Source organism: Cynocephalus volans, chromosome 10 (genome assembly GCF_027409185.1).
Source record: "Cynocephalus volans isolate mCynVol1 chromosome 10, mCynVol1.pri, whole genome shotgun sequence".
NCBI classification, from domain to species: domain Eukaryota; kingdom Metazoa; phylum Chordata; class Mammalia; order Dermoptera; family Cynocephalidae; genus Cynocephalus; species Cynocephalus volans.
Window position 1 is genome coordinate 89,596,415 of NC_084469.1, and position 27,291 is coordinate 89,623,705.

Genomic DNA, 27,291 nt, shown 5'->3' on the forward strand with positions numbered 1-27,291 from the left:
AATGCCCAACTCAACACCTCCACTTGGATGTCAACACATTTTGAAAACTTAGCATGTCTAAAAACAAGATCATGATCTCCCTCCCCCAAAAGTTGTACCTCTCCTGGTCTTCCTCACTTCAGCTGATGACAATTCCATTTTTCCAGGAACTCAGGTAAAAAACTGGATGTTATCCCAACATTGCTCTTTTGCTGAGAAGCTGTCAATTCTTCACTCACAAATTATCCAGACCACCAGGCGCAACTCCTACTATCTTGAACAAAGCCACCTTCCTCTCTGGCCTGCATTATTGCAGTAGCCTCCTATCTGTTGTTGTCCTTACTTCTATTCCTGCTGCTTTCTTGGTCTGATCCTTTGTAAAACATGTCAGAGGATGTCCCTCCTCTTAGAGCCCTTCAATGGCTTCCCATCTCAAAACAAAAGCCAAAGTTCTTACAATAACTTACAGTGGCCTATGTGATCTTGTTGCCTTCCCTTTCCTCTCACCTTATCTTCTATCACTTTCCCCTTGTTCACTACACTTCAGTCTTCATCTGTTTCTAGAATATCTAAGCATGCTCTTGTCTCAGGAATTTTGCAGTTACTGTTTTCTTTGCCTGAACCCTTTCCACCACATAGCCAATTGGCTATCACTCCCTCACCTTCAGACTTTTGCTCACATGTCACTTATCAGTGAATTCTTTCATAAACATTCATTTTAAAGTTGCAACCCCTATTCTCAGCACCCTTTCCAGCTTGCTTTTTCATAACAGCACTTACCAGCATCTGACATATCATGTGTTTTACTTACTTATTTGGCACTTATGTATCCACAGCACCTGTAACACTATCTGTAACATGGAAGGTGTTCGACAGTTTTGTTGAATGAATGAATGAATAAATGAATGAAGCAGACCGGGCCTGGGGAGCTTGGCCGGTGCCCCCCAGTCAATTTCAGGCAGAGGCCAGAGAAGCAGTGGCGCTAGTGGCACTGTGGTGGGAGAGATAAACTGAGGATCCAAGCAGCCGCAGAAGGCAAGGTCGCCCAGCGGGCGGCGAGGACCAGGATGCGGGGGCCGGGAGGGGAGGGGCGAGCCGGGGCGGGGGCGGGGCCGGGGACTGCGCCATAAAGGCCGCTGCGCGGTCCCGGGCTCAGCCCGCTGCGCGCCGCCCGCCTCCTTCCTCCGCGCACGTCCCAGTCCGTGTGCACTTCTGCTCCCGCCATGGCCGCGCTCACCCGGAATCCGCAGTTCCAGAAGCTGCAGCAGTGGCACCGCGAGCACGGCTCCGAGCTCAACCTGCGCCGCCTTTTCGATTCCAACAACGAACGCTTCAACCGCTTCAGGTGCGCGCGGGCCGGGGATGGGGGTCGGCACGCGCGGGACGGGGTCCGGGCGCGGGGCCGAGGTCGCACTACGTTCGTCCTTGACGCCTCCTTGGAGCGGGTTCCCGGGGCTCGCGGGTTCGCTGGAGGTCTCGGGGCCGGGGCTGCTTAGTCATGAGGAGGAAGCGGGCCCCTCCCCCCAGGCTTCCCTTCTTGGGGATATCTCCCCCCACCTCCCTCCAGCCCCGGCCATTTGAAAAGGGATTCTTTTCACAATTGTAAGGAGGGACCCTCGCTGACGCAGCAGGTGGCGAAGAGTTGGCCCCTTCCACCCGCTCCTGGCCACAATGGGCTTGGGAACGTCTGCGGGGTGCCGACAGGGTGGGGCAGGCCCGGGGGATATGCGGGGAGCCGCGGTGGAAAGGTGGAGGTGTTGGGGCGTGATTCCTGCTGAAAAGGATAGTAGGGCCCGAGACCTGTGAACGACCGGGAAATGGGAAGGAGTGTTGAAGGAAATCTTGGGCAGGCATGCGTCCGAGGGTGCTCTGGTTACTGATGCTGGGGGGTGCGGGAATGGGGCCGAGGTGGAGGCGGAGAGTGTCTGAGGCTCTGGACCGTAAGTGCCCGATGGCCAGCCCTGTCTGTCATCTGGATGGGTGCCTGAATAAGTTGAGGCACAGTGTGGAAGCTCTGGGAGGGGGCGCCCGGCTCCTTTTCCATGGTCTGCTTGTACCTGGGTCCTGTGAGGATGGTCTCTTTAACTGCTGCAGGTCAGCTTGGTGGGCTGGGAGGTGACAGACACCACCACTGTGCTGGGCAGCTGGGGCCCTTTTGGGGTGTGGCGCAGGGAAGATCTTTCTCTGGATGAAGCTTCTGCTGCTCTGGTCAGGGGTAGGCTGGAGAGACCTGGGGTGTGGTCAGCAGCTCCTGCATCTTTCTACAGCTTGACTCTCGACACCAATCATGGGCATATTCTGGTGGATTACTCCAAGAACCTTGTGACGGACGAAGTGATGCAGATGCTGGTGGACCTGGTAATGTTCTGCTTGGGGAGGCTTGACCTGTGACCCAAGGTGTGGTGGGTGAGCTGGGCTCCCCAAGTCCTTGAGCATCTTGACTTCCATCTCTCAGTGGACCTCTGTAATTGCCTCTGTGCTAATGCAGGGCTCTGAGCAACATCCTAGGGGAGCCCAGTGCCTGATGTCTGAGCAGGCCCTTCCCAGACAGTGGGAGGGGGAGCCAGGCTGCAGCCATCTGTCAGCCCCACTGGGGGCAGCAGCAAGCCTTATGCTTGGGGGCTTGGACTTGGGGCCACTGTGGGTGAGACCAGGCCTCAGTGTCTTCTCTTTCTAGGCCAAGTCCAGGGGCGTGGAGGCTGCCCGGGAGCGCATGTTCAATGGTGAGAAGATAAACTTTACTGAGGTGAGCAGACATAGTGGACACCAGACTCCACGTATCCTGTGGGGCCTCTTCCTTCCGACTGTTAGCAGCATTGCCTGTGTCTTCACCCTTCTCTTGGGCAATGCGTTTGCTTAATGAGGAGCCTAAAGGCCTGTTTCCTCAGGCTTGTTGCAGGGCTTTGTGGTCTGTCTTTTCTAAGACTGGCAGTCAGGCCGAGCCCGTGGCGCACTTGGTAGAGTGCTGCGCTGGCAGCGCGGCGACGCTCCCGCCGCGGGTTCGGATCCTATATAGGACTGACCGGTGCACTCACTGGCTGAGTGCTGGTCACGAAAAAACGACAAAAAAAAAAAAAAAAATAAGACTGGCAGTCAGGATTTTGTGAACTCATTGGAATGGCTACCTATGGCTTCCTGTGTCTGCTCAGGGAGGAGCACATCTCAAGCCTGAAGGAAGAGGGTTTCTTAAGTCTTACTCAGACATTTTCTTGGAGAAGTTAATTCTGATTTGTCATTGCTGCAAGTTTTATTAGTGACAAGAAGAATCTTATGTCACAAAAGACCTCCACCTCCTCAGGGGTAGGGGTTGGTAGGAAGCAGTGGTAAGGCCAGCCTTTTGGGGTCCTACTCCTGACTTGCTGTGGAAGCCTGGAGACGTAATAAACACTGAGCGCCCAGAGTCTCTGTCTTTATGATGTTATTATCCTCCTTTTGCATATGAGGAATCCAAGGCTCAGAGGTCAAGTCACTTATCCAAGACTAACTATAAGAGGCAGAGAGCCGGGTTTCAAACTCACCTCTTTCTTGCACTGCTGGGCTAGTTTGAGAGAGGCTGCAATCAAGGAGTGCTTTCTGGAGGAGTGCATTTGCCTGTGGAGTGTGGGGCAGGAGTGTGGTGTCATGAAACCGTCCATCTTAGTGAGCTCACTGAGTTGGAATCCCAAGACAGTCCCTTTCCTGTCCACCTGGGGTCTTTAGACCTTCCCTCAAGGACTTCTCTGTTGGCTTCAGCTGGATGGAGCCGTTTCATCGTGACTAGGCCAGCTGCCTGGCACCTGTCACAGGCTTTGGGTCTTATTTAGTTTCTGGCAGTTGGTAGTGATGGGGCCGCTTGGTGAGGAGGAAAGCTTGATTTACCTGAGTTACTCCACATCCAAGGGGCCAGGGACACTTTTCAAAAGGTTCCAGCAAACATCATGTACTCTTATCAGGAGGATGAAGTTACGTTAGGCTTAATGAGCCCTGTCCTCTGAAGGCATTTAATGTTGTCTCCGACTTCTTTTGTCACCACTGTGTGCCTCTCATTGTATTCCTCTTTCTTGTGGCTGTTCTGTCCCCCCCACTCCCTTCTGACTGTCTGCAGCACAACCAACTCCTATGAGCATATAGTGGGTTGTCAGTACAAGATCTTGGTATTAACAGAGAACTCAGGGCCTGCCTGTCCAGGGGTTAGAGGACGAAGCTGATTCTGAGGGCCATAATGGCATCGTACCCACCTGGGAGTGTGGCTGCCCTAGGGTGGGGGTGGGGTGGGGAGGTCAGTCTTCACACTGGCTCTCATCCCCAGGATCGGGCAGTGTTGCATGTGGCCCTGCGGAACCGGTCAAACACACCCATTCTGGTGGACGGCAAGGATGTGATGCCAGAAGTCAATAAGGTTCTAGACAAGATGAAGGCTTTCTGCCAGGTAAGCAGCTGCTGGGCTGGACTTGCCGCTGGCCATGTGTGTGTGTGTATTTGGGAATCCGGAATCCCTGTTAGACAGCTCCTCCGCACTCCTTGGAGGCAGGACCCAGGCCCTTACTGCAGCCCAAGAGCCCCCGGCCCGCACTCCAGGCCCATGCAATTGCTGACCCTGGGGTCTCTGCTGAATCCCAAATTTCCTCTGGCCCTGCTCTGAAGGAACCTGCCTCTGACAGCAGTGGGGACAGCCTCTTCCCTGAATTATAGAGGCAGTGGGCTCAGGTGACAGGGTGCTAGTGCCAGTGGCAGAGGCCTGAAATGAAAAGTGAGGCCCGAAATGAAAAGTGAGGCCCCTGAGAGATGGGATGGTGGGGGAGGGAGACTGCTTTTTCTAACATCTTTAGTCCTATGCCCTTGTCACCTAGTCTAGAACCAGGTAAAATAAGTGTTGTGAACGTTCCTTGATTCCAACCCAGCCAACTCTTCAGAGACAGCCTTTATAAAATTTCTTGTGACAACTTCCAAAAAGTTCCTATGCGTGCAATAGCATATATACACATCTCTTGTCTCCTCTTTGAAACATACTTGCACCCATGCACAAACACACAGGTTCATTTTCTACCTACACTTCTGCAGCTTATTTCCACTTAGAAATACGTAAGAGATGTTCCTGTGTCAGCGTCAATGCACATAACAATGCCTCCTCCTTTTCCTATGTGTGGGGGGATATGGGTTGCCTCAGAGACCAGCTAAGTTTCTCTAGGTTAACCCCTGTTGCCTCAGTGTCTATCCCAGGGGTGATTCTGTAAGGGTCAGCAGATGTCCTCAAGCCTGAAATACAAGGGTGATGTCTGGGGGCCTGTGTGTCTGTGTGGGTTATGCATGCTCTGGGGGTGATCATCTGGGCTCCTGTCAACTGTGATCACTCCCTGATTGTCACTAAGCACAGTGGTCCGTCCCCCTGTGTGGCTGGTCAAAGTCTGGTTGGTTTGGCCAAGAGCTGTTTTCAGACCCAAAAACGCTGTTGGCAGGAGGAGGTGATACTGGCATTGGCCGTAAAGGTCTGGCAGTCATGTGCATGAGACTTCTCGGGTGAGACTTGGGATCCTGATGGGAGAATCTGGATTCCAGAATATTCCTTAGGGTGATTGGTCCCTGCGACACACTTCAGGTGTAGGACATCCCAGCTGTCTGCTGTGAGTGGCAGAGCTTACATGCCTCTGTTTGATCAACTAGTGTGTGCTCAGACATGCCATGTGGAGAGTGTGGCACTGACCATGTGGGGTGCTGTTTCCAGGAAAGCCCTCCCCTAAAGGCCACCGGAGTACCTGACTCAGACTGATGGGGTTTTTATACTTCAAAAACTGCTGAACAGCAGCAATTCCATGAGGAGGAACATTCCCTATGTCTTTACTCTCGAAAGTTTGCCAAGATTGGGTGAAGATGTTCACTGTGACCTCAATTATAGTGGGAAAACCCAAAAACAACCTGTACTCATTTGTCAGAGGACTCATCGATCAGTAAAATCAGTGTATATTCATATACTGTAGTCCTGGGTGCCATTAGGAATTAGGGAGCTGCAGTTGGGTTGACCTACCATGCTGTTGAGGATATACTAAGAAGGAGGTTGAAAAAGGAAGTTGCAGAATTGGTGTGTATCGTAAAGCCACATCTGGTCAAAGGGTGTGTGTAATTATATTAAAATACACATTTTTCCCTCTGGGATGCTTTAATGTAACAAACCTTTGATGGTGAGATTGAGTGTTGAGAGCAACTTATTTATAAGTTGAGAAACTTACTTTTTATTTATTTATTTATTTATTTTTAAAGATGACCGGTAAGGGGATCTTAACCCTTGACTTGGTGTTGTCAGCACCACGCTCAGCCAGTGAGCAAACCGGCCATCCCTATATAGGATCCGAACCCGTGGCCTTGGTGTTATCAGCACCACACTCTACCGAGTGAGCCACGGGCCGGCCTGAGCAACTTATTTTATATCTTTCTGTATTGATGGAAATTTTCTCATGGTGACAGTTGATTATTATTTAAAGAAACAATGCAAGTTGCTGGGTCTTGTTGGTTTTGGAAAGGCACATATACTAGTTTTCTATTGATGTGTAGAAAATTACTCCAAAACTTAGCAGATGGACCCTGTATGGGTCAACCCCCCCCTCCCCACCTCACCCCCAAAATAGAAAAAGCAGATGGAAACAACAATCAACATTTCTTTGGGTCAGGAATTTTCTATGGCTTTGCTGGGTGGTTCTAGCTCACGTCTCATAAGATTGCAATCAGGATGTTGGCCAAGGTTGCAGTTGTCTGAATGCTTGATGGGGGTTGGAGGATCTGCTTTAAGGATGGCTCACTAGCAATTAGTGCTTGCTTTGGGGAGGCTTCAGTTCCTCACCATGTGGACCTTTCCACAGACAGTCTGTTTGTCCTCATGACAATGAAGCTGATTTCTCCCAGAGTGAGTGATCCAAAAGAGAACGAGGCAGAGTACCTTGAGGTCTTTTGTGACCTAGTGTCAGAAATCACACTCTTTTGGGCCGGCCTGTGGCTCACTCGGGAGAGTGTGGTGCTGATAACACCAAGGCCCCGGGTTCGGATCCCATATAGGGATGGCCGGTTAGCTCATTGGGTGAGCATGGTGCTGACAACACCAAGTCAAGGGTTAAGATCCCCTTACCGGTCTTCTTTAAAAAAAAAAAAAAAGAAAGAAATCACACTCTTTCATTTTTTTAATACCCTATTGATCAGCTCTGGTCAGCGTGGGAGGGGACTGCGCAAGGGCATGAATGCCAGGAGGCAAGGATCACTTGTGACCATCTTGGAAGTTGGCTACTGTGTAGTGTGCCTCTAGCTCCCAGTGATTCGTGTTCTTTCCACATGCAAAATACCCCATTCACTTTCCTCTAAGACCATATCCCATTACAGTATCAGTTAGTTTAGAACTTCATCATCTGAGTGAGATATAGGTGTAGCAGTACTTGCATTTCCGTTAGTACAACTCAAGTGCAGTTCCTTTCAGTCTGAAGACATGTGAATTAAAAAAACAAATAATCTGTTCCTCACACATCTGAGATATAGTGGTAAGACAGGAATAAAATAGCTGATGTTGGATAATTACTTCTGAAAAAGAAGGAAAATGGAAGGCACACAAGAGTCGTTGGTCCACAGCAATTCTGAAATCCAACAGGACACATGTTGGAAGTTGCTTGGTTAGGACTCAGACCTGGGAATAACTCCTCAAGGCTCTGGCTTCATCCTCACTCATCCTTTTTACATGAAAGGCAGCCTGTATCTCCAGCTGCATAGTTTTCTCAGGCTACTTACTGCTTGTAGAAATGTGGGTGGCTAAAAGTCTCTTTGCCTTTCGTACTATCTCTGTTCCTTTCGATCCAAAGTGGTGTTGTTTTTGACAATTTAGTTATTTTAAAAACTTTGTGGGTCCGCTAGGAAGCTCATTGGGGCTTCACACCATTAGGCAAAAGCCATATCAGAAGATTTCATTAAGATGCGTCCTTTTTTACCTTGCTTCTGAGACTGCACAGCCAATACCCTTAATCTTCTCAGAAACCTAATCTTTGACCAAAAGATTCATGTTACTACCTTACCTCTTCCTGAGGACTTGACAAAGGGTTTTACAGCTATACTCTTGATTTCATCTTTTTAAAATTAAATTTAATTTAATATTTTGGCAGTGGGTGGTACAGGGATCAAACCCTTGACCTTGGTGTTGTCAGCACCTTGCTCTAACCAACTGAGCTAACCAGCTGGCCCTGTCTTTATTTTTATTTTTTTGGCTTCATTTTTATACTATGCTTTTGTGACAGTGCCCTCCCTGCATTTCATATTTGCTAAGGAGCCATCTCTTAATTTTAGCATCAGTTGTTGCCTGGAGAGGCTGGGGATTTTCAAACCCAACAATACCTGGCTCCTTTTTCCTTAAAAGTTCTTCAGTTAACTTATTTCTCTCCTTTTGTGTTTTATTGTAAGCACCAAGACACCAGGAAGTTCCTTTAACACAGGCCGAAAATCTCCATACCTACATCCTTTAGCTCTTCTACTTTCCTTGTTAAGGCAGGCAATAGTGTTATTAAATACTGCAACTACACGACAAGGATTCTTTTCCCTCCAATTTCTAATAATGCTTTCCTTCCTTATCTTAAAACTCACATCAGCCGCCTTCTCAAGACTATCTGACATCTGCTCATAGTCTCTTTCAGTGTTTTTTTAGGCTTTCACTAACTCTCTCCTTAAAATCCTTCTAGTTTCTGCCCACAGATTCAGGTTTTTACCATGACCACACCCTACTTTTGGTACCAAAATCCATACTAGTTATCTGTCATATACAATAGATTACACCAAACCTTGGCCTAAAACAGCAGTAAACATTTATTATATCACACAGTGTCTATAGATTAGAAATTCAGGAGTGGCTTACCTGGTTGGTCTTGGTTTGGGAGTCTCTCTTGAGGTTATAGTTGAGATGTTGGCTAGGGCTGCAGTTATGTGAAAGTTTGGCAAGTTCTGGAGGATTTTTTTCCAAGGTGGTTCCCAGACATGGATAACAAGTTGGGACTGGCTGTTGGACGAAGGCCTCAGTCCCTCATCATGTGGACTTCTTCATAGGACGTTTGAATGTCCTCACAACATGGTAGGTAGGTGGCTTCCCCAAAAGGGAGCAATCTAAGAAAGTGAGACAGAAACTGCGAGTTCTTTTATGACCTTGCTTCTGGATGGTTTTTTTGTTTTTTTGTTTTGTTTGTTTTTCTTTTTGGTGGCTGACCAGCATGGGGATCCGAAGCCGTGACCTTGGTGTTATAAGGCTGAGCTCTAACCAACTGAGCTAACTGGCCAGCCTGTGACCTCACTTCTGAAGTCAAATGCTGTCATTTTTGTAGTATCCTGATGGGTGCTTAGGTCAGCCTCTTCAGCATGAGAGGGAACTATCCGGGGGGTGTGCATACCAGGAGGCAAGGATCATTGCAGTCCATTTTGAGGTTGGCTGCATGTCTGATATTCTTGTCCCTGGTACATACCAGTCACAGTAGTTGGCATTTCACATTTCTTCATCTCTAACATATTAGGTTCTGCTGAGAGTTCACCCTTGTTTTGCAAATTCTGACAATATTACTGTGAGGTGGGGGGTGTCGCCCCACTTTTCTATCAAGGAAATAGATTCTTGTTGGTGGTGAGTGTGGTAGCAATCTACCACTTTGGTCTCAAGAGGCTCCTGTGAGGGCCTAGAAGTTGGGACTGAGGCATAAGGACACAGAAGTAATGATGTTTTTGAACAGTGGCTTATAAACAGAGGTTTGGGCTGATCACAACTTCCTGCTCTGTGCCAGAGTGTCCGGAGTGGTGACTGGAAGGGGTACTCAGGCAAGACCATCACAGATGTCATCAATATCGGCATTGGCGGCTCTGACCTGGTGAGGAGAGGACTGCCTTGGGGTAGGGTGAGGGGCTGGGAATTGTCGTTCTCAGGGCCTTGGTTTCTCCAGTAATGGGACCTGGCTGTCCCCACCTCTTGTGGGCCTTGTAATCTTGTTCTCTAATGCTGTGTCTCTCCACAGGGACCCCTCATGGTGACTGAAGCCCTTAAGCCATACTCCTCGGGAGGTCCCAGAGTTTGGTTTGTCTCCAACATCGATGGGACACACATTGCCAAAACCCTGGCCAACTTGAACCCTGAGTCCTCCCTATTCATTATTGCCTCCAAGGTATGGGCTCTCGCTCCTGCCTGGCCACCAGTTCTGAGTGACCCATGCTGTGTGGATTGGGTCCACACCACTGCCCTCAGACTGTTCTCTTGTCTGGCAGCAGATGCACTTTACCTGGTGAAAGCCTGAACCGGTCAGTTTGAACCTTTGTCTGAAGGCCACATCTACTCGTTTTACAGGATCTCTGCTCAGCCTGGGACGGTTCTCTACTTTCTTACAGATCTGTCCCTTATGTTTGTTCCTCTCTGGTCCCAGAGCCATGCCCTGATAATGTAGGGATTTTGTTTATTATTATTTATGTCATGTTTACTCACATTAATACATGTAAAATATTAAGAATTTTATCTGAATTCTGAGTTACAGCCCAGCCAGGTCAAAGTGAGCCCAGGTAATCTGCAGCTCCTTGCCTGGGAGATGCCTCAGCCTTTGACTGACCTGCAGGATTAGGGTGGGGGTTGTGGCTTTTATTAGGGTCCCCCCTCCTCTGGTTGTAAAGTGCTAGAATCACAGGATGACGCTGTTACTTCCTGGCTACTCATCCTGGCTGTGTGGACATGTGGGTTGGATGTTATATGGAGTAACTGTCACTGATCCACAAACACTTCTCCTTGTGACAGCTGGGCACCAATGTGGCCTCTGCTGCTGAGCTCTGGCTCTAGGCCGTGCCTGATGCTGAGCTCAGGGCTCACTGCTGTGCTCTTTGGTTGCAGACCTTTACCACCCAGGAGACCATCACAAATGCAGAGACAGCAAAGGAGTGGTTTCTCATGTCAGCCAAGAATGTGAGTGGGTGGTAGGGCCTCCCTCATGGTAGGGGGGCGGTGGGCAATGCGTGGGCTAGGAAGAATAGTGTGAACCTGCCTATCCACCTAAGTGGCCAAGCCTGCCCCTGTTTTTCCTGAAGTTGGGAGCAGGAGGCGGCCCTACTGGGTACCTGCCTTTTGTGGTTAAAACGATTATTCATCTTTGGCTTTGCAGGCCTGGTCACACCAGATGTGGAGGACCTGCTCTAACTGGCTAAGGGCCCTTTCTATGGCCCTTTCTTTAAGGCCCCTTGGCTCTGCAGGATCCTTTTTACTCTTGGCCACACCCATTTTACAGGGGAAGGACATCCCTGGGTCTTGTATGCTTTGAGATAGGATGGGCAGGCTGACCTGTGATCTCTCTGCCTTCTTAACCTTGACATGAGGCCCCTCTATCAGCCTCAGAACCAAGAACTGGAAATAGTCCCACGCAGGGCCTTGGTTTTTCCAGTGTTGGGAGGATCACTACCCTTGGATAGTCTCCCTGAGATGGGTTTGTTATAACATAGCTCTGTCTCTTGTAGCCTTCTGCAGTTGCGAAGCACTTTGTTGCCCTGTCTACTAACACGGTAAGTACCTGTGTGGCCTCGCATACTACCTCCCTGGGAGGGCCCAGGCCACATCCAGGTCATGGCCTTTCAGAATACACAAGCTGAGGGCTGGCTGGTGAGCTCAGTTGGTTAGAGCTCTGTGGTATAACACCAAGGTTAAGGGTTTGGATACCCTTACCTACCAGCCAACCAAAAAACAAAAATGAAAGAATACACAAGCCAAGTTGTGGTTCCTAGGTTTGGGGGGATCTTGGTTCAACTGATGGGATAGAAGAGTTGGTTGCCTGTGAGCTGCAAGCCATCCTCACCTTTTCTGTGTTCTCCCATGCAATTTTTGCAGCCTGAAGAGGGTCTTGCAGTCATTGGGATCACGATAACCCCATCCACCTTCCAGAACACTCCATAAACGTGAACTCCCTTGGTCTCTGCCACCCTGCCACTGGCGTCTCCCCAAATGGGATGACTGGGTGGGTGGGAGGGATGTGTCCCATTTCTCACATAACTACATTCAGCCTCGATGCAGGGATATAACTTTTTGCCCCACTTAGTGATTGTATGAGTTGGTGATGCTGGGATTAGAGCCAGGGTCACCTGCCTGCCAGTTCTCACAGTTTACCTGGCCGCAAGGTTGTGCAAAGTAGGGAGGGGAGGCTTAGCAGGGCAGAGTGACGGTGTGGTCCTGGAACAGCAGCACCAGAGAACCTTGCTGAGCACTTGCTGTGTGGTGGGCACTGAGCTGTCAGACCTGGAACCACACTCAAGTCTTCCTGACCCCTCCCACCCAACTCCCACCTCCGCCTCCGCCTCCAGTGCTGACCTGTCCATGGGGGCAGGACATCTTAAGGCTGGCTAACCACAGCACCATGGTCTGCCTCCTGCATACAGAGCTCCAACTGGTCAGTAGGGCTTCTCCTCCTGTGGGGAATAGGTAAGGGGGTGCTGGCCTTGTCTGCCAAAGGGACTTAGACTACCTGAAAAATAGGACTGGTCTTCTCTTTAAGGCTTTTTGGGGTAGAGTCACCTTCTCACAGATGGGAAGGGCTGCGTAGCCATCCAGACTGGGTTGCCTGGCGTGGGAGGTGGCCCCTGTCCATGTTCAGGTTCCAGCCCTAGGCTCAGGTTCCCAGGTGTTCCGAGGGGTCGTTCTCTGGTATCCTGGACAGGCCCAGGTGACAGTTCTTGCAGATTAGTATGTGGACCAGGTCCTCAGACCGGGTGTACCGTGTCCCTCAGCAGGAGACTTTGCAGGCACAAAGCCACTGGTGTGCTGGATGTGAGCTGGACTGGTGTCCAGCTCTGGGTGGGCAGATCCTGGGCCCCACCCTTGCCTCATAGGCTGCACCAGTCCTGCCCCATGTGGGGCTCTGAGGAAGGCAAGAAAGCACCCCCAGCTCATATAGCACAAGTCCTTTCCTCCTGGAGCATCCGTTCTTGTCTCGCTAACAGATGCTTCTTTTCATCTCTCTCCCTTTGTCTTTTAGGTCAAAGTGAAGAAGTTTGGAATTGACCCTCAAAACATGTTCGAGTTCTGGGATGTAAGTACAGGCACTTCCTGCACTGGGTGAATTATGTGACCTTTGCGAAGTAATGGCTTGTTGAGCCACAGATGAAGGGCCCATGAAGTCAGGTCAGCATTTATTGAGCACCTGCTGCATGCCTAGCTTTGGGAAAGGCAGAGAGGCCCTTAGGGAGGCTTGTAGGTCAGGAGCAACTGAGTCAGGATGAGAGCTTCATTTCTGCTGATGACGGGCTGAGCTTGTGAGGCCAGGTTGACACCCCTCTGGGTGCCTGCCACCAGAACCCACTGTGGGGTAATCGGAGCCACCCCTGCCCCCTTTGCTGAGCTGAGGTTGTGAGTTATTTTCAGTGATGACCTTTTTCTGAGCTGCAGCCACAAACTCTAAAGGCCAAGGGTCAGGGTGAGGCAGTAGGTGTGACTGGCTAGGCATGGAAAGGAGCAGCTGGTGAGTGGTGGATAGGAGGTGCCAGGCCTCGGGCCGGGGTGGGGCCGTGCCTGGGTAGTTTGCAGAGCAAAGCTTGCCTGAGTGGCAGAGCTGCAGGCTGCTCTGTAGTGACAGGTAGTCACATGGACTCACCTCTGCTGGGGCCAGGCAGTGAACGAGAGCTTTCCTTGCAGGCTTGCTTGAGTGCAGTAGTGGTATGAGAAGGTCTGTGAGCCTGCAGGCTCTGGCTGTGGGGGGTTGGGGTGCAGGGATGCAGTGCAGGGGCTGGTGTGGGCACTGTGAGTACAGTGATGTGGCTGGGCATGGATGCAGTGCAGGCCCACTAAAGAGCGTATCGCCCATTTGGGGGCTGTCCCCCTGGGGCTGTTTCCAGGCCTTTGGACTGGAGGCTCTTTGCTTGGTGGCAGCATCCACAGGTGTAACCTCCTTACTTTGAAATCTCTAAAGGCCTTTTCTACTGGGTTCTGGGAGTGAATGAAGCCCTAATGCCCTAAACCATCCACTGTGTATAATGAGTTAACTTCTTTCTAGAATGGGACTAGTTATGTGCCATCCATGGAGGAATTGAGAAGAGTCACTCAAATCATTTTCTGCGTCCTGTGGCTCAGATGAGGAACCCTGGTCAAGAGAGACTGTGCAGCTTCTAACACATGTTGCATACCTGATAAAGGAGGGGAGCAACTTCCACCTCCCTGGGATCTGGAGCCTGATGGCAGGGACATGTGGGTGCTCCTGCTAGCTAAAGAGCACCGCAGAGCAGGGTCTTCATTGCCCATAACTGCCCAGCATGCAGAGATGAGTTGGGGTGTGGCTCAGGGAGAGGAATGGGTCTCCCAGGTAATACCTAAGATTGACAGCAGGGCTCAGGAACATGGGGCCAATGTTGGCTAGTGAACTGTAAGTGGCCAGGGTGGGCACAGCGGAGGCCTCCTGGGCCAGGCTAGACATAGCACATACCACAGTAGCCTGAGGAGGGACCTTCCTGAGTCACTAGAGTGTTTACTACTGAATCGAGAAGGTGATTGATGTCTGAGGAACTCAGGGACAGGGACAGGTGAAGTTTTTGGAGCTAGGGTCTCAGGTGAGATAGAGGCATCGGGGCAGGCATAGGCTTGCATCACTGGCTTTGAGGTGAGATCGGAAGAGGTAAGTGTAAGTGGTGAGACTCAGTCTGCTGGGTTCAGTCATTGGGCATCTTGTGTGTCAGGATAAAGCAGAGGTGTGGTGGTAAACTGTGGGGTCTCTCAGGGCCCAGCCAGAGTCAGCACACATTGGAGAGCTAATTTTAGCTAGTGAGTTCTGAAGAGGAGCCAGCACAGGTACAGGTGAGTTCTGAGTAGGAACCAAGACAGACAAAGGTACAGGTGAGGTCTGTGAGTTCTGGAGGAGACACAGGTATTGAGAAGTGGTTCTATCAAGTAAGGTCTGAGGAACCAGTCGTGTATAGCTACTTAAACCTGGCTCTGTGGAAAGAGGTCTAGACTATGGCACAGGACAGGTCTATACATTGGGGTCTCTCTGACTGGTTCTGAAAAGTGAGGATCAGGTAGTGGGTGGCTGATCACTCAGATGTGTTTGGAACCCAGGATTAGGCAAACGGGTCAGCCACCTGGTTCTCAGCATCCTGACCAGGTTTGATGAGCAGAGTTCCGGGGTGTCACAGAGACCTCTGAGGATCCATAGCGACTACAAGGCATGGTCTGTGGCATCAGGATGTGGCTGGGGTGGGGTCTGAGAAGCCCACATGAGGGAGTGGTAGGAACATATCTGGTTATAACAGGTGAGGACTGGGGAGCTGGGGCAGGTGAAGCACAGACAGGTAAGGTGCTACGTTGGTAAGGTGCATCTGAAAAGCTCATGGTAGATAAAGGTCTAGAGACCTGTGTCTGCAGGGTGAGATGTCCAAAGCTCAGGTCAGTCAGATACTGTTTGGCAACACTGGCTCTTACCAGGCAGTCCTCAGGCTGAAGTAAGCAGCCAGGGATCTGTCAGGTCTGAGGGAAGTGTCTGTTCAGGCTAGGTATGTATAGTGGGATCTGTCAGGTGTAGAGCTATGTCTGTCTGAGGTCTCAGGAGCTGGAATCAGACAAAGGTGTGTATGACTGGATTTCTTCGTGGGTGGAGGCCTGAGGAGCCAAGATTAGGCACATGTAGATAGAACTGGATTGATCAGGTAAGGACATTGGAGCTAAAGATAGGCCGAGACAGGTAGAGCTGGGTCAGACAAGTGAGGACTAAAAATCCATGATTGGGTCCAGGTCAGAATGGTGTCCTCAGGTGACGTCTGGGCAGCTCTGGTGATACTGGTGTACCACTTTGGTGGTCCTGGAGGGTGGTCCAGGGTCCCCTGTGAAAAGACTGTAAAGCTGGAGTCAGACAAAGGGATGGAGAACTGTATCCATCTGGAAGGTTTATGAAGCCTGGGTGTGGCACAGGTAGGTAGAGAAGGTCTGGCAGGTGAAGTTTGAGGAGTTAAGGTGAGACACAGGTTTGTACTTTTGGGTCTCACAGGTAAGGTCTGAATTGCTGAGGTCAGGTCCTGGTTTGTATTCCGAGTCTGAGAAGCTGGATCAAGCATGATGTGTAGAGTTTGTCAGGTACTGTCTTTGAAACCAAGGGCAAGCAGAGGTAGATTGACCTGAAAAGCCATAAGGTTAGGTTTATTAAACTTGTCCTGCAGTTGAGGTCAGGCACAGGTAGAGTGAGATACATCCATAGAGTGGATATATCAGGTGAGGCCTGAGAAGCCAGGGTTTGGGTCATCTAGAAAGAACTGTATCTCTTAGATGACCTCTGAGGATATGAACTGAAGAAAGGTAGATAGAGCTAAATCTCTCAGGTGAGATCTGAGGAGCTGTGATCTGGCACAGTAAGTAGACCTGGATCTCTCAGGTGGGGTCAAGATAGGTAGAACTTTATCTCTTGGGTGAGGTTGAGTTGTTGTGGCCAAGCATAGGTATGTGGAATTGAGTTTCTTGGGTAAGGTCTGTGGAGTCTGTATCTGGAGTTTGTATCTTTGGGTCTGTCAGATCTGAAGAATGTGAAGCACAGGTGGGTGGAGCGGGGTTTGTCAGGTAAGGTCTATATGGAGCCAGGATCAGGGCAGGTTCACGAAACAGGGTGTGTCTGTTGAGATCTGAAGTCATAGTCTAGCTTGGACAAGAAGAAACAAATGTGTTGGATGAGGTATGAGCAGCTGAGGTGTGAGGTACAGGTAGGCAGAGTTGATCCATCAAGTACAATCTCGGGAACCATGATCAAATGCAGGTATGGAATGCTGGCCCACAAGGTGCAGTCTCAGGAGCCGTTATCAAGCACAGGTAGGCAGAACTGGCACACCACATGCAGTGTGATGACCCAAGGTCAGGCTCAGGTAGGTAGAGCTGGCCTGCCAGGTATGGTCTGAAGAGCTGGGGTCGTGTACAGGTAGGTGGAGCTAAGGTTTTAGGTACAGTTTGAGGAGCCAGGATCAAACACAGGTAGGTAGAACTGGCTCGCCGGGTGTGGTCTTAGAACCCAGGGTTAAGTACAGGTAGGTAAAGCTAGCCACTCAAGTGCGGTTCGAGGAGCCAAGGTCAAGCACAGGTAGCTAGAGTTGGTCCACCAGGTGCAATGTTAGGAGCCCAGGCCATGCCAAAGGTAGGTAAATCTAGCCTTCCAGGTCCACTCTGAGGAGTCAGGGTCAAGCAAAGGTAGGTAGAGTTAACCTTCCAGGTATGGTCTGAAGACCCAGGGTCAAGCTAAAGGTAGGTAGAGCTGGACCACCAGGTGCAATGTAAGGAGCCCAGGTCAAGCACAGGTAGGCAGAGCTGGTCCACTGGGTGTGGTCTGAAAAGCCAGGGTCAAGCACAGGTAGGTAGAGTTGGTCCATCAGGTGCAATGTAAAGAGCCCAGGTCAATCACAGGTAGGCAGAGCTGGTCCACCAGGTGCGGTCTGAGAAGCAAGGGTCAAGCACAGGTGGGTAGAGCTGGCACACCAGGTGCAGTGTAGGGAGCCTGGATCAAGCACAGGTAGGCAGAGCTGGTCCACCAAGTGCGGTCTGAGAAGCCAGAGTCAAGCCAAAGGTAGGTAGAGCTGGCCCATCAGGTACAAAGTAAGGAGCCTAGGTCAAGCACAGGTAGGCAGAGCTGGTCCACCAGGTGCGGTCTGAGAAGCAAGGATCCAGCACAGGTAGGTAGAGCTGGCACACCAGGTGCAGTGTAGGGAGCCTGGATCAAGCACAGGTAAGCAGAACTGGTCTACCAGGTGCAGTCTGAGAAGCAAGGGTCAAACACAGGTAGGCAGAGCTGGTCCACCAGGTGTGGTCTGAGAAGCAAGGGTCAAGCCAAAGGTAGGTAGAGCTGGCCCATCAGGTACAAAGTAAGGAGCCCAGGTCAAGCACAGGTAGGCAGAGCTGGTCCACCAGGTGCGGTCTGAGAAGCAAGGATCAAGCACAGGTAGGTAGAGCTGGCACACCAGGTGCAGTGTAGGGAGCCTGGATCAAGCACAGGTAAGCAGAACTGGTCCACCAGGTGCGGTCTGAGAAGCAAGGGTCAAGCACAGGTAGGCAGAGCTGGTCCACCAGGTGTGGTCTGAGAAGCAAGGGTCAAGCCAAAGGTAGGTAGAGCTGGCCCACCAGGTGCATGTAGGGAGCCCAGGTCATGCACAGGTAGGCAGAGCTGGTCCACCAGATGTGGTCTGAGAAGCAAGGGTCAAGCACAGGTAGGCAGAGCTGGTCCACCAGGTGTGGTCTGAGAAGCAAGGGTCAAGCCAAAGGTAGGTAGAGCTGGCCCACCAGGTGCATGTAAGAAGCCCGGGTCATGCACAGGTAGGCAGAGCTGGTCCACCAGATGTGGTCTGAGAAGCAAGGGTCAAGCCAAAGGTAGGTAGATCTGGCCCACCAGGTGCATGTAAGGAGCCCGGGTCACACACAGGTAGACAGAGTTGGTCCACCAGGTGTGGTCTGAGGAGCCAGGGTGAAACACAGGCAGGCAAAGCTGGTCTGCCAGGTATAGTCACTGGAGGAGGCCTGAGGAGTTACAGTTGAATACAGGTAGGTAGAGTTGGCTCCTTCAGGAGTTGGATTTAGGCAAAGGTATGTATCCCTGGGTCTTTGTGGTGATACCTGAAGAACCAGGGTATAGCCTAGGTGGGTAGAGCAGCTTCTCAGGTCAGGTCCACAGTACTGGGGTCCCTACAGGTAGGCAGAATACTGTGGGTCTCACAGGAGGTCCACGGGCCCTAAGTTAGACGTGAGTAGGTAGATAGGGCTCTCTCAAGCAAGGACTTTGGAGCTAGAGGTATGTACAACTGGGGACTTGCAAGTGAAGTCCTCGAGGAATGGTTCTAGCTCAAGTGTGTTGACCTAGGTCTTAGAGGGTAGACCTGGGGAGCATAGGTCAGTCACAAGTTGGTAAAAGAAACCACATCTCTCACGTGCGGTCTGTGGAGCCAGTTCAGGTATACAGAGATGTTCCTGTCTGATGAGGTCTGAGGCTGCTTACTGAGGTCATTGATGCTGGGGTTAAGCAAAGATTGGCAGTGGCAGATCTTTCTGTGAGACGTGAAAAGCTGAGCCAGACACAGGATATAGACTGCCAAGGTCAGGCATGTATAAACAGAGCTGGTCCTCCAGGAAGGTGTGAGAAATCCCATTTGAGTTCAGGGAGGTGTAACCAGGTCTGTCAGTTGAGGTGCGAGGGGTCAGGGTTTGGCACAGACAGATATGGGAAGCCTGGTCATCAGCCGAGATGTCTGGAACCTGTGTCTGACACTGCAGTGTAAGACTCTGGCATTGGACACAGGCAGAGCTAGGTCTCCCAGTGAAGCCATTGCATCCATACCCAGTGCTGGTATGCTTACCTGCTTTTGTGAGTATGGACCCAGTGTCAGTTTGGCAAAAGTATATAAACATAGTCTTAGGTGGGTTCTTGCCACCAGGTTCAGACACAAAGGTACCCCTAGGCTTGTTAGGTGAAGTGGGTGGGGAAGGGTCTGGCCCAGGGTTGCATGATTGGTTTGGCTGGCCAGGCCTGAGGGAGGTGGGTCAGACACAGGTGGGACATTTGGTGGTAGGATTAGGCACAATTAAGTGGGGAGTGTGGGCTCATCAAGAGAAAGCCATAGTCATTGTAGGTATGTGTAGCTGGGTCTGCCTGGAGATGTCTGGAGAGCCCTTGGGATCAGGTAGGACAGGTAGAATGCCCTGATCCAGGTCAGCTACCTGAGAACAGGTAGGCAGGTTGGTTACCAGAGGAACTGTAACCAGTCCAGGGTATGGTCTTTGGCACTGTGTTCTGGTTAGCAGAGTTGCCCAAGTGAAAAAAAAGGTAGGATTATATCCGGTTAGATCAGGTGAGGTTTGGGGGACTGGGGTAGGTGAGGCACAGAACATCAAACTGACTGAGGAGCTACATCTATAAGATACGGTCTGGGAGGTCCACTGCAGAACTAAAGACCTATAAAGGGGAGGTCTAAAGACCTGTGTCTGTAGATGGAGGGCTCAAAGGCTCAAGTCAGACAGTGTTTGGCATTGCTTTGCTCTCCCAAAAGTGAGATCCGAGAACTTGATCTCAGCCAGGGTCGGCAGCCGGGACTCTTCAGTCCATGGGCTGGCTGGCTGCTCAGACTCAGTTTCTAGAACTGAGTCGGTTATGTGAGATCTGAGAGCCCGTGTCAAGCATGATGTGGTCTATGGGACTGTCTGTCAGGTGAGGTTCCCCCAAACCTGGACCCTTTCCAGGTAAAGTGTTTGGGGGAACTGTAAGTGGTTTGCTTCCATTCTTACCTCCCCCACAGACTCTTCTCACTTCTCCACCCTTGCCTCCCATCTTTGACCCTCCAGTCCACACTCTTTCCTCTTCTGGATTGTGCTGTGCTTCCTCCTGCCCAGCCTTTCTTAGTGGGCTTCCAGGAGAGAATTAAGCCCTAACATCCAAGACATCCATCGGCTATAATGCATTAACCTCTCTCTTTGCATCCAGAAGGGTGCTAGCCTTGAACCCTTCGGAGAATTGAGAAATTAAATCACTCAAATCATTTTCTTTTTGTCTTGTTTTTTTTTTTTTTTGGTGGCTGGCTGGTATGGCTCAAATCATTTTCTGTGGGGCTTAATTCTCTCACTATTGAGAAAGGCTGTTCTTGCCACAGGACCTTTGCATGTGCTGTTCTGGCTGCTGGAATGCTGCTTCTCCAGTGCTTCTCTGGATAATTCCTGCTCATCCTTCAGATCTAGGCTCAAGCACCCCCCAGATTCTTTTTATAATTGGTCTCGGCAGTGTGTTCCCTTTCTCCTGAGCACTTGTTTCTCAGTTTCATGTTTATTAGCATGATGATTTAATTTACATCTCTCCCCACTGGACTGTTTCCATTGCCTGTGCTCGGAATGTGGTGGGTGCTCAGTAAACGGTTGTTAGGAGGAAACGCATGGAGTCCTGAGGATTTTGATGATACAAAGTGGAGTCTACAAGTGTGGCATAAGAAGGTACAGTGTGAATGGTAGGCCTAAGTGTGTTTGGGGGCTGAGGCTGAGAAGGTCTGTTAAGCCCAGGTATGAGCCCCTGGGCCTGTCAGTGTCCTGGGGGAAGAGGGGGTGGCGAGAAACAGGTATGAGGTTCTGGGTCTATCAGTACAGCTTGAGGAGTCAGGAATGGGCATAGTTACGAGGCGCTGGGTCTGAGAATGTCAGAGGGGGGTAGGGCCAAGCCCAGGTATGAGGCTCGGGGTCTGTCAGTGTGTGAAGATGCAGCCCGGCACAGGTAGGAAGTGGTAGGTTTTTCATTGTCCAGGGAAGTATGCCCAGCACAGGTATGAGGTACTGGGTAGGTGTTCAAGGAGGTGGGTTGGGGCATGGGAATGGAGCTCTGGGTCTTTCAGTGTATGAGTAGGCTTGGCCAACTCCAAATAGGTACTAGGTTTTTCTCTGTCCAAAGAAGTGCAGGACCAGGCATAGGTAGGAGGTGCTGGGTCTTTTATTGTCCAAGGAAGTATGTCTGGGCACAGTATGACATGCTGGGCCTTTCAGTCTGAAGAGGCAGGCTCTGGCACAGGTACAAGGCTGTGGGTCTCTCAGTGTCCAAGGAGGCCAGGCCAGGCGCAGGTATGAGGCACTGATATGTTAAGTGTCTGAGGAAGCAGGTAAGGTACAGGTAAGAAGCCCTGGGTCTGTCAGTGTCTGAGGAAGCGGACTAGGTACAGGTATGGAGATAGTGGGTCCCTCTGTCTGAGGATGGGGGACACCCTGGCACAGTATGAGATGGTGGGTCTTGCACAGGTATGAGGTTCTGGGTCTGTCAATGTCTGAAGAGACAGACTAAGCATAGGTATGAGACTCTGGGTCTGTCAGTGTCCAAGGATGCAGATGAGACACAGTTATGAGGCTGTGAGTCTACAAATGTCTGAGGAGGCAGGTATGAGGTGCTTGTCTGTCAGTGTTCAGAAAGGCCCGGGTACAGGCATGAGGCTCTGATCTGTCAGCGTCTGAGCAGGTGGACTAGATACAGGTATGAGGCGCTGGGTCCGTCAGTGTCTGAGGAAGGCGTGCATGGCACAGGTATGGGTCTGTCAATGCCTGAGGAGAAAGAGTAGGCACAGGTATGAGACTCTGGGTCTGTCAATGCCTGAGGAGGTGTGCATGGCACAGGTATGAGGCGCTGGGTCTGTCAATGCCTGAGGAGGTGTGCATGGCACAGGTATGAGGCGCTGGGTCTGTCAATGCCTGAGGAGGTGTGCATGGCACAGGTATGAGGCGCTGGGTCTGTCAATGCCTGAGGAGACACAGTAGGCACAGATGTGAGACTCTGGGTCTGTCAATGCCTGAGGAAGTGGGCCAGGCACAGGTATAAGGTGCTGAGTCTGTCAGTGTCTGAGGAGACGGGCCAGGCATGGATATGAGGCTCTGGGTCGGTCAGTGTCTGAGGAGGTGTGCATGGTGCAGGTATGAGTCTGTCAATGCCTGAGGAGACAGAGTAGGCTTAGGTATGAGATTCTGGGTCTGTCAATGTCTGAGGAGACAGACCAGGCACAGTTATCAATGACTGAGTCTGTCAGTGTCTGAAGAGGTGGGGCCTGGTCCAGATATTAGGCTCTGGCTCTGCCAGGGTCTGAGGAGACAAGGCCAGACATGGTAAGATCCTCAGTTGAGTCTTGTGGCTCTGGTCATTCCTGTGTGTAGTCCGCCCTGTTGGTCAGCCCAAAGAGTCACCAGCGCCTGGCTGCTGTCTTGCTTCCTAGAGGTGGGTTGGGCCCAGGCCCTCCGAGATGCACTTGTGGAAGAGCAGTGCCCTCCGGGGACAAGTTTTATGGCAGGAGGGAGGGGGGCGGGGTGTGCCGGCCCTCCCTCAGCACCTCTTCTTGTCTCTCCTAGTGGGTAGGAGGACGCTACTCGCTGTGGTCAGCCATTGGACTCTCCATTGCCCTGCATGTGGGTAAGTGTGTGTTTGTGTGTCTGTGTGTCTGGCAGCTCCTGTGGGAAATGATGTTGCAGTCCAAGGTCAGGGGTGGGGGGCTCATGTCCCTGAACACCTTGCTGTCCCCACAGGCTGCTGACTTGTTCCTTGGCTGGAACATTTCCCTCAGGTCAGGAAGGGAGGCTGGAGTTTCTTTTGGGTTTGCAGGTTGGCTCTTCTCTCTGCCTCTCACAATTGCAATCCTTTTGGTCTCCCATTCTAGGCAGAGTTAGATCCAACTTTGCATTCAGAGCTGAATCTGATTAGAGTGGCTTTCTGCAGGCCCAAGTCCTCCCAGGTCTTGTTTCTTCTGGCTCCACATCCAGCCTTTCCCTAATTCCAGAAGAAGCTGTGCTCACTGCCAGGAGGGTGCAGGGCATGGCTGTTTCTGCTGACATTGCTTTTGTGTTGCAGGTTTTGACAACTTCGAGCAGCTGCTGTCAGGGGCTCACTGGATGGTGAGTGCTGAGGCTTGTGTTCTCTGCAAAGTGCTGGCCAGAGACATGTATGTTGGTCCAGCCCCCTTCCTCTCTCTCTCCCTCCTTCCCTTCCCAGCAGCTGCTCAGCTCCCACCCACCCTCCTCCTCTTTAGGACCAGCACTTTTGCACAGCGCCTCTGGAGAAGAACGCCCCTGTCCTGTTGGCTCTGCTGGGTATCTGGTACATCAACTGCTTTGGGTGTGAGACGCAGGCCCTGCTGCCCTATGACCAGTACCTGCACCGCTTTGCTGCCTACTTTCAGCAGGTACCAGCTGCCAATCCAGGCCTGGGAGTCAGCAGGGCCTGTGGGGACCTGGGAGGCCCAGGAGCCCAGAAATTCTTTGCCGCATTGCCCTAGGGCATGGCCAAGGCCCACCTCTGGTCCCTGTCTCATGACAAATCTTGGTAGCCAGAGTTTTTTGTAACTCCTTCTGATTAACAGCTGAGTCTGACCACCATGGGAGGGCATGATGGGTTATCATGGTGCCCTGGCCAGTCAGGTCCTGGCTTGGCTCAGAGCATGTATCTCAGCTGAGGACATCACTCTGTGTGCCTGCCATAGGGTAGGGCCACGAGCTGGGACCCCCTATGACCTGCACTGCCTTTGTCCCTCCAGAAAAGCCAGTTGACACCCAGTTTGTGGTGTCTGTTTGGGCTACACAGCCCTCTGCCCTCACTGGAGTCTCCAGAGCCCTCAGAGACTAAGAAGCCCCTTTTCGGGTTAGATTCTTCCAGAAAGCCCTTTCACTTCTTTCTCTCTTTTGTTAAGTACAAACCTGGTCCCTGCCCTGCAGCCCTTGAAGTCCTTTGGGCAGGAACAGCAGACTTTTACCAACACCTAAAGGTGAATCCTGTGATTGAAGGAGGGGCCAAGGCCTCCCAAGGCCCAGCGTCTAGTTGTGGTGACAGCCCTCAAAGGCTGTACACTCTGTACCCCACCCTGCCCCTCCCTTAAGAAATGAGTTGAAGATTTTATGACAGATTTTGTTTTTAGGAGGTCCTCCCCTGACCTCCAGTCCCACCTTCTCCTGGTCCTGGGTCCTTCCTGCAGAGTGGTCTAAGCCAGAAATTTTGGGAATCCTGTGTCCTGAGGAGGAAGAGCATCATACCTGTGGGCACACATACAAAGGTCCACTTCACAGGGACAGGCCAGGGCAGGTATGCCTGGTACATCTCAGGAAGGACTTAGGCACAGTGCATGAAGGGGCAAGAGTTGCAGGTACAATGCTGGGTTTTTTTCCTCATCCTAGGGTGACATGGAGTCAAATGGGAAGTACATCACCAAGTCAGGCATCCGTGTGGACCACCAGACAGGCCCCATTGTGTGGGGGGAGCCAGGGACCAATGGCCAGCATGCCTTCTACCAGCTCATCCATCAAGGTAGGACCCATCTGGCCTGGGCAGGGGTAGTGCTGGGGAGGGCAGGGACCTGCCAGCTGATATTTCTCACTTAGGTCAGCACTCTTGTGAGTGCCCATGGACTGGGGTTGTATAGGTGACCACAGTGCTCTTCACAGGCACCAAGATGATACCCTGTGACTTCCTCATCCCAGTCCAGACCCAGCACCCAATACGGAAGGGTTTGCATCATAAGGTAAGATCCCCCATCCGGACTAACACCAACTGAGAAGTGCCAGGTGGTCTCATCTCTGCCTGAAGCTCAGGTAGTGCTTTCAGGCGTAACTGGATGTCTCTCTTGTCAGATCCTCCTGGCCAACTTTTTGGCCCAGACGGAGGCCCTGATGAAGGGGAAATCAACAGAGGAGGCCCGAAAGGAGCTCCAGGCTGCAGGGAGGAGTCCAGAGGACTTTGAGAAGCTATTGCCACACAAGGTCAGCACTCCTCCTGTAGTTGGCTTTGGGTGGCATGCTAGAGTTGGAGGGAGGACATTGTGGGGACAGGGGCTCATGGCATGCCTGGCTTCTCCTATACAGTGGGACGGTCTGTCCTCACAGTCCCGGATACCCCAGCCTCTGGGGTAGGATGTGCTTTCCTTCTAGGGGTTTGGGGATCAGGACTAACTTGTTGACATTCCTTGGTATGTTCTGAAGGTCTTTGAAGGAAATCGCCCAACAAATTCTATTGTGTTCACCAAGCTCACACCATTCATGCTTGGAGCCTTGATCGGTGAGTGAGTAGGAGAAAGTACTGGCTTGGGTTAGAGGTAAGTTCGGCTGGGCTGGTGGAGCCCTAATGTGTACTGTCTGCCACCTCTGCAGCCATGTACGAGCATAAGATCTTCATTCAGGGCATCATCTGGGACATCAACAGCTTTGACCAGTGGGGGTGAGTTGCTGATTCAGGAGGATGGGGACTGCCTGTGGGTTGTCTTAAGGATCTCACTAGCAATGCTCGAGCCATCCTCATGTTGTTCTTCCTCTCCTTTGTGGCAGAGTGGAGCTGGGAAAGCAACTGGCTAAGAAAATCGAGCCTGAGCTCGACGGCGACACTCCAGTGACCTCTCATGACGCGTCCACCAATGGGCTGATCAACTTCATCAAGCAGCAGCGCGAGGCCAGGACCCAGTGAATGCACGCGCCGCTGCAGCCCCTGCTGTGGTCGGCCTGTCTCGTCCATCCTCAGTCTGAACTGCATGGTCCTGCCTCTCCCCGCCCTGAACACCCTCTGGTGGGGGCTTGAACCACAGTCCTTTGGCGGAAGCTGGTCTGGAATTGCCACCCCCGCCTCCTGAATTCATGTCCTCTCTCCCTCTGTTTTATAATTTGCTGAAGTGTTTTAGTGCAGCTGATTTTTCTGACCCACGTTCACATTGTTGACATCCCAGGTAGAAAAATAAAGATGCCACGAAGGAGGTGGTAGACTCAGCCTCTTATTGTTTTCTGAGATGGTGCTTTACACAGTGTTCTGAGTGTCCAGTAGGAATGCTGTGCCTTGGTTGACATGTGACTAAAAGTGGTGAGCAGGTCTAGAGTGGAGAAGGGTCCCTTGAGAAGAGCGTGGTGGGGTGGGGCACAGTCAAGGGCAGGGGGCGACGTGGCCTCTAATCAAAGCCCAGCTCCACCTCCTCCCACTCCTCACCTCTGTGACTGGAGACACTAAACATCTCTTGTCTGGAGAGCTTTAAGAACCACATTGAGATTATGTCTGTTTTGAGTGAATTACTGGCCAAGATCAAGGGTGACAACCATCTCTTGGCCAGATGTTCAGTTAATTCTGACCTTTTATAAGGTAGACATTGAAAACAGGATTTTTTTAACAAACTGCCCTTTATTCTACTCAGATATTAAATAGTATTTTTGGTCAATTAAACAGAAAAGGAATTTTATTAAAGAGTAGATGGGCAGAGTTGATGGACAGGCTAGAGGCTGGGCTTTTAGCACCTACACTCCAGAGCATGATACAGAGTGATCTGTGTGGAGAAACTGCTGCTACTTTCACAAGGCCCTCTTGCCACCAACCCTGTCATCAGAGCTGCCTTTGCCCCACCCTCTCCTGGGCCACACACTTCTGAGTTGCACTCTGGCTTGGTCAGATGCCTTCCTCGAGATAGAGACAGGCATGATTAGTATTTTCTGCTCCTGTAAGAGGAAGGCAGACTGCATCCACAAAGACTTAAATCATAAAAAGCGACCTAATTATGGTATGTGACCATGCAGATGCAAAGTCTGCTAAAAATATACTTAGAGATTACTGGCACTTATCATCTTTCTGTTGGTGAAGTGATTTTTTGTGAGCTTTGTTTTTGTTTTGTATTTGGTTTGATTTTTGGTTCCAAAAGTGAATGCCCACTTCTTTCCCAACCTTTGTAGAGGTGACAGAAAGACGCTCTTTGACCATCAAGCTCTGTTGAGGCCCCTGCTGACCCACCTCTTTTCTTAATGCAGCTGACAAAAAGTGGAGGCCTTTTCCTGTCAGAGGCACTTCCTCTATTACAAAGGAGGAACCACAAAAAGTCTATAGAATGAGAGGAAGAGTAAAGGTAACAGAGACCCTC

At 51.1% G+C, this 27,291-nt stretch overlaps 1 protein-coding gene across 1 annotated transcript; it reads left to right on the plus strand.

Annotated features, from left to right (window-relative positions):
- The first annotated feature begins 1,102 nt into the window (after positions 1–1,102).
- On the plus strand, positions 1,103–26,148 carry GPI (glucose-6-phosphate isomerase). Its single transcript, XM_063109612.1, has 18 exons — positions 1,103–1,324; positions 2,247–2,337; positions 2,657–2,725; positions 4,268–4,387; positions 9,738–9,821; positions 9,966–10,112; positions 10,823–10,894; positions 11,440–11,484; positions 12,948–13,001; positions 22,775–22,835; positions 23,271–23,314; positions 23,449–23,601; positions 24,587–24,716; positions 24,854–24,930; positions 25,040–25,168; positions 25,388–25,463; positions 25,556–25,622; positions 25,730–26,148. Exons 1-18 carry the CDS (start codon positions 1,203–1,205, stop codon positions 25,863–25,865), a joined length of 1,677 nt encoding a protein of 558 aa, XP_062965682.1. The 5' UTR covers positions 1,103–1,202; the 3' UTR covers positions 25,866–26,148.
- The last annotated feature ends 1,143 nt before the right edge of the window (positions 26,149–27,291 follow it).

Coding starts and splice junctions, on each gene's coding strand:
- GPI (XM_063109612.1), top strand. CDS start 1,203: ATGGCCGCGCTCACCCGGAATCCGCAGTTCCAGAAGCTGCAGCAGTGG. Junction 13,002..22,774: donor ACATGTTCGAGTTCTGGGAT/GTAAGTACAGGC, acceptor TGTCTCTCCTAG/TGGGTAGGAGGACGCTACTC. Junction 24,717..24,853: donor CTACCAGCTCATCCATCAAG/GTAGGACCCATC, acceptor TGCTCTTCACAG/GCACCAAGATGATACCCTGT.